General features: G+C 41.5%; 1 protein-coding gene across 1 annotated transcript; it reads left to right on the top strand.

Annotated features, from left to right (window-relative positions):
- The first annotated feature begins 1,887 nt into the window (after positions 1–1,887).
- On the top strand, positions 1,888–6,866 carry lpar2a (lysophosphatidic acid receptor 2a). Its single transcript, XM_047038920.1, has 4 exons — positions 1,888–2,727; positions 3,378–4,130; positions 4,909–5,168; positions 5,349–6,866. The coding sequence occupies exons 2-4, from the start codon at positions 3,386–3,388 to the stop codon at positions 5,448–5,450; spliced, it is 1,107 nt and encodes a 368-aa protein (XP_046894876.1). The 5' UTR covers positions 1,888–2,727; positions 3,378–3,385; the 3' UTR covers positions 5,451–6,866.

Genomic DNA, 6,866 nt, shown 5'->3' with positions numbered 1-6,866 from the left:
GGAGACTGGGTATGGTTGTAACACTTTTTTCTTCAGCAACTAAAAATACCTTTTTTAGTTACACGTCTGAAACTTTTAGGCAAAGTACCCATACTTGTCTACTGCAAATGGCAACAATTTAAATGTCTTCAACTATATCACAGACTTGTGAGATGATGACAAATACAAGGTGGTCCTTTGTTACAACCAACCCCACTACCGGGGTAGTTTGTAACACATACTGGAGTAAGTTGTAACAGGTAGACTAAACGCACAAAAACCAAGTGACATGCCACAACAACAGTTTTATTTTAAATGAATGGCTGCAACAATAAATTGTGTGAATATGGGGAGTGTATGTGCATATTGTGTGTGTTTGTGCATGCACATGTGTGATTGGTGTGTGCATGTCCGTACGTGCACATTCATATGTATATATCTGATGTTTTTTGCTTTTCGACGCTCCTCCCCTTCCAATGCCAGCTGCACTGGTGTATCATTGAGGATTTCTGGGCGCCTTCTTCCTACTCCTACCTGTCTCTTTGGTTGAAGAACTTTAAAAACACGTATTACAATCCCGCCACTGTCACCCATTGTTTAGCTTGTTGTATTGACATGGTGCTTTGAAATTAGCAGGTTGATACACCATTCTTTACTAGAGAAACTACAGTTTGACCTGACATAACTCATACAACATTATCTACAAAGGTAGAAGTACTAAACAAAAGTTTTTTTTTTTTTTTTTTTACTTTTGTACTTCAGAATTACATTTTCTGCTGTAACTTCAGGAGAGATAGCAACACAGACTGGAAAACCTCCATGTGGTATCGTAAAGGAAGCCTGAGGAAACTGAAACTGTCAGATGACTCCTATCTAATCCCTGAATTGTGGAATTGGTAGTGTTACAACTCTTCCCGTGTTACAACCATACCCAGTCTCCCCTACCACACTGCCATAATCACTTCTTGCTTGGTGCCTCCTTAAGGCTGCTGTAGGTAGCATAAAAATACTATGAGAAACAGCGTCCCGAATGCTTGTTTGAACTTCCGCCCTTTCCAGCTCCAGTTTGAGTAACCAAGGAGGAAAGCCCTAGCCTGGCTGCCAGCCCAACTTCTCCCCGCCCCCAAAAAAATTTGTCGGGAAGTTGGGTCTGGAGGGTCTCGTATTGGGGACCAACTACAGAAAACCAGAATATGGGCGAACCAATTAAATTGCCAGGGCGGGCTTTATACGATGATGGACAGATGATCAACAGTAACGTAATCACCCACGTCACAAAAGAGCGCTTAAGTTGAAGTGAAATTAATAAATGTAAGTTGAATTCGTTTTGAACAAACATGGCTACCGCTGGAGATCTGGGATGTTATGATACTGCCATCGAGTCTGTTTTAGAAGACATCGACAGCGCATTAATTTTGAAAGAGGAACAGAGAGACGCAATCAAGGCATTTGTCGATGGAAAATATGTTTTTGCCGTCCTTCCTACAGGATTCGGTAAAGGTTTAATTTATCAGCTGGCCCCGATGGAGTTGTAATCCTAAACGGAGAACTTGCATTGCCCTTTATTGTTTCACTCAAAAAGGTTGACCGTGTGAACAAATACTCTCCCTACCCTTAAATTAATTTTACAACATGGCAAAAATCGTTTGTACTCATTCTTCAAGCATACTTCAAGTCTGCTTGTAGTTTAGTTCTGTTGACAACAACTATGCGGTGCTTAATATACTCTGTTGCTCTGATTGGTTGTAGATCTATCCAATTGAGCGAAGAGGCATTTGTCTTCCAGGCTCGTTTGAAACACGCCCTGTAGTCAAAGCCCAACGGAGAGTTCTCAGACTCATATTCTGACTAGAATTATGAGTATGACAACGTCAGGCTAGGAAAGCCCGCCTTGCCTACGGCAATTTGCTGGAACAGGATTTCTGGAACAAAATTGTCTGGAAAGCTGCAGTTACAAAAATGTGAACATGACATTTCATTGGCACTGAGCTGTTTGTGTTGCTTAACAACTCTCGCATGTTGACACAACATGTTTATAGGGGACAATATATTTTGTTTTTACTGAATAAATCTTACGTTTTGTAGTCTACCTTTAATCATCTCACTCTGCTACTGGAGGGAAGGACAAAGCAGAGGATCGATGACCCTGAAAGCAATTCCAGTCATTGGTGCAGTGAGACGGCCGGAGTTAGTCAACAATGTTGGACCTCCTGGACAAAACTTGAACGTTCTAATTTCTCAGCCTACTCTTAACACACGGATATCCGACTGGCAAACTGGCCGGAGCAGAGGACTTGAATAGCATAACATTTCTGAAGGCCTATGTCAAACTAATGAAATGAGATAATCTACATTTGACTTTCGATTGTATTTGATTCATAATCTTGAGAGATGGCATAAACCATAAGGCGTTTAAGTCCTTGCAAACGCGATAACGTGTCATCATATGTTTGTTTAGCAATCGATGTCTAAAATTAGTTCGTTAGTAGACTAATTCATCTCATTATCAATTGACAATTAACCTTATTTACGGTAAATTGGCGTCTTACCTATTTACCGTAAATAGCCTCCTAGACTATAGACCTCCCACTGTGACAGCAAGCCAGGGAATGTTTTGGCCAACAGGGAGATTAGACAGGTGTGGCTGAGTGGGTCTTCTATTGTGGTGCACGCGGAGGAAAGTTAGGATACATTTGATTATGGATTCGGTATTTGACGTGGACTTTGAGTGAAGTTGATTTCAAAGTGGTAAGTAGCCTACATTAATCATAGTCTCAATTCCTCCTTTTGTTAACGACGTTTGTTCGGAAATGCTTGCGGTTCTAAATGAGAGCCGCGCGGTGCATGCTGATTTATTGCACTAATGTGGTCGTGGTAACCCTACATAATATCAAACCTTGTATTTGACGTTTTTGTTTTAGCCTATCCCTGCTGGGTTTGGTAATGGGGCTAAGAATTTCGACTACTATGGAGACAATTTTGTTTAGTCTCGGCTACCAGAAAAGCAACATTGGCAACAGGCATTAGATCGGTTGTAAACAAGATTCTCACACTCCCTCCAGTGTTCTGACTTGTCAGTGAATTTGCCCGGAGCGTTCAGGTGACTCAAACTGACCTGGCTGTCAACGCTAGAATGTATTGTTGCCTCGTTCGTAAAAAGGAAAGACAAAGTAATGCCTCATAGACCAGAAAAATGGCACAATTGATGGCATTTCCGGGGACAATGTTCAGTGTCGTGTAAGCTTATAGCCTCCTAACAAAATGTGATTCATGGAATGAAATTGCAGGTTAATCATTATCTGATTTTCCTCAAAGTTTTGTTGATCAGATACGATTTATAGTTCTAAGGAAATGGCATTAATAAACACTTAACAAACACAAATTTGTATTCTCTCTAGCAAAAGCAATGGAAATCAATGTTTGGAATAATTGTGACTACAGCCAAAATGTTACCTTCTTCTATGAACTGGTTGGGAAAAAAATCAGTGAAGAATGGACAACTCGTGACTTTGTCGTGATAGGACTGGGCTTGGTGGTGTGTCTCATTGTGATACTCTCCAACATGATGGTGATGACAGCCATCTTCATCAACCAGCGCTTTCACTTCCCGATCTACTTCCTCCTGGGCAACATGGCAGCCGCAGACCTGTTTGCAGGGCTCGCCTACGTCAACCTCATTCTGAACACGGGGCCCTGGACGAGCAGGCTGACCAAGCCCCAGTGGTTCGTCCGGGGAGCCCTTATCGACATCAGTCTGACGGCCTCAGTGGCCAACCTGCTGGCCGTGGCCGTGGAGCGCCACCAGACCATCATCACCATGCAGTTGCACAGCCAGATGAGCAGGCGGCGCGTGGTGCTGCTCGTCGTCTTCATCTGGGCCGTGTCGATCAGCATGGGCCTGGTGCCCTCCATGTTCTGGAACTGCGAGTGTGACCTGGCCGACTGCTCCACCATCGCCCCCCTCTACAGCCGGCGCTTCCTGGTCTTCTGGGCCCTGCTCAACCTGCTCACCTTCTTCGTCATGGTGGCCGTGTACGCCCGCATCTTTCTCTACGTGAGGCGCAGGAGCCGGCGGGCCACCCAGTACACCACCCAGCTGTGGCACAGCCAGACCATCGTCAACCTGATGAAGACCATCTCCATGGTGCTGGGTGAGTAGAACGACAGGAAGAGAGGGTTTGGACGGCAGCTGTCTCATCTGGTTCAGAAGGGATTTTTTTTTTTTTGCCATGAATGTTTGCACAAACAAGGAATTTACTTTGGCAGGGAGGTGCATACATTAAACATATAGGAATATTGAAACTTAAATATGTGGACTAACTATACAAAAGGAGCTAAGTCTAGCTAATACTAAGGGGGGTCTAGCTAATACTAAGGGGAATAAAAAATATAATATTTAGTTTCAAGTTCAAGTTCCTGTCACTTAGAATGTTTTTTTGCAGTAGATATAGTGGAAGGTAATCTCCAGGTCATCTTGTCGCTGTTCGAGTCTGAGCAAGCCTCTTATCTCACATAGTCACTGTGTGGTAAAGTTCCTAGAACAGTGTTACTCAATACTGCATACTTTTTGACTGTGTCACAGACTTACCAACCACTAATGATACGAACACCCCATTAAACACATGTATTTACGTTGTTTTGCCAAAGATTGTTGCAATAGTTGTGCTCTTGAGACTCACCAAACTGGTACTCTCTCTACCATTTACGTATTTGTGAACAGGTTTTTCCTACTTTTCAACCCCTATGAACTTGCTTGCTTCAAGGAATATGCAATGTTTATAGAAACTGTCTTCCTAAATTCTGTTTTCATCCATTTTTACATACTGGCTCGATTGTTTTGTGTTAAGGCGTGTCTTTGATCATTTGTAATCGTAAATCCTTCAGTGAGCGTTCACCAAGGCGCTGACGATATTCTCGTCCTCTCTGCAGGAGCCTTTGTTATCTGTTGGACCCCAGGGTTGATGACCCTGTTACTGGATGGGCTAATGGGGAAAGACAGCCATGCCCAGACCTATGAAAAGTACTGTCTGGTCTTAGCGGAGTGTAACTCTCTGGTCAACCCAATCATCTACTCTCTCCGGGACGAGGACATGAGGAGGACGTTCAAGAGCATTCTGTGCTGGCCCTGCAGGAGGAGATGTGACCAGCAGGGGGAGCCCTCTCCTGAGTTTGAAACAGCACACCTCGAGGTACCATTTTCTAAAACGGATCATTAAGCGTTTTGTGAATTCCTTCGACTGTTCTTTCACTTGTCCCTTTAGACTAAAACTCAGGTTTTCACTCCTGCATAACTTTAAAAAGCATCTTTTATTCACTCAATATAAATGATCAATACAAGAATGTAGAGCGCTTTGTCTTTGTTCCTACAGGATAATAATGGTTGCGCCATGAAAGAAAAGGACAGTGCCAGCTGTACTCTAACTGATGCAGAGACGGACTATAGACAAGCCCATCTGTTGATGGATGGATGATGTCATAGAATTAATATCCTAAAAGGACCTGTGGCTCATACCATTAACCACTAAATGAATGTATTCATCTGGCAACATTTCTCATGGATGATTGTGCATGCCTGTAAAGTACTGTATTTGTATATTTATTTAAAAAAAAAACTTGAGGCATCATTAAGTGTAGACTGATGTAAATATGAATGAACTTTAATGTCGTGTTGCCATACGTCGTCCAGCAATCCAAGTTTGTTTGCCTGTGAAAATCTGACTGCCAGAGTATTACATTATGTAAAATAACATCCAATGGTGCAATTCTCTCCTTTTATTTGTTTAAATGTCACAAGAGCATAAATGTAGTGACAAAAAGCATGGAATTAAAACATGACACCCCCCCCCCCTCCAAAACAAGCCCTAGAAAATGAAAATCACACTAATTATTTTATTAGTTTTCTAATAAGGAATACTACAGCTTGTCATATTTTTCCTTTTTGTTTTTACTCTTTCTAGAACAATTCTAAATTGAGGTATAAAAGGATTACAGACTCACAAGTCTGAAAAAAAAGGGTTTATGTACAAGAGAAATGGAGACAGAGGTAGAGAGACAAGAAGTGGTAAATACAAGGGGAAGTGAAGAAGAGGGAAATGCAAAGATACTAATGAAACAAAGTCAGTAACGGGTTATGAAAGCATTTGATTTGGTGCTGTGGAATCTTGTAAGCACAGGTAAGAACTTGAGTCAGATCAATGACAAATTGGTCGAGATCATTTCGGTAAGGGCCAAAGAGCCCTCTGTCTTGGGCCTCTTGTTTTAACTGTTCAGCTCATTATTTGACAAATGTATTTAACATGATTTACAAAGGGAATTTAAGGCTATTTGCACATTATTGCCGGAATAGTTGCCAATTCTTCAAGGAGAATTCTAACTGCACCAAACCAAGCTGACACCCATAAACCCACAACATAACCCTATCATGAAGAATATCACTGAAATCATACAAAAATGTAATCAACCCCTACAGAACAAAAAAAGGCCAAACCAACCACCCCCACAGCTCACCCAGGAAAAAAAATAAGAACAAAAACAAGGTTTATAAAACACTGAAACATTCCACAAACTGTACAGTGACATCCATTACGACTGGTAGAAAAAAGGGGTCGCTAATTTGGTGTATTGATCGCATTACTTGTAAGATATAGCCATATGAGAATGTTTATAATATAAGTAACAATAATAGTAAACAAGGATACAGTAAACTGGCTAATACATTGATGAGCTTAAAAAGCTCCTCAACCAAGTATTTTCTGTAACATGAATGAACAAAGTCTCAATTTACATTTCAATGTTCATAGGTCTTTGTTGAATATAGTGAGTTCCCATTACATTATCAAAACACCCTGCTACTTACATACGTTGCTTTATAAACAACTCAAACCAAA

The sequence above is a fragment of the Hypomesus transpacificus genome, chromosome 17, assembly GCF_021917145.1.
Source record: "Hypomesus transpacificus isolate Combined female chromosome 17, fHypTra1, whole genome shotgun sequence".
NCBI classification, from domain to species: Eukaryota; Metazoa; Chordata; class Actinopteri; order Osmeriformes; family Osmeridae; genus Hypomesus; species Hypomesus transpacificus.
The sequence above is the reverse complement of the archived record's forward strand: the minus strand, read 5'-3'. Positions and strand labels throughout refer to the sequence as shown.

Coding starts and splice junctions, on each gene's coding strand:
- lpar2a (XM_047038920.1), top strand. CDS start 3,386: ATGGAAATCAATGTTTGGAATAATTGTGACTACAGCCAAAATGTTACC. Junction 4,131..4,908: donor GACCATCTCCATGGTGCTGG/GTGAGTAGAACG, acceptor TCCTCTCTGCAG/GAGCCTTTGTTATCTGTTGG. Junction 5,169..5,348: donor TTGAAACAGCACACCTCGAG/GTACCATTTTCT, acceptor TTGTTCCTACAG/GATAATAATGGTTGCGCCAT.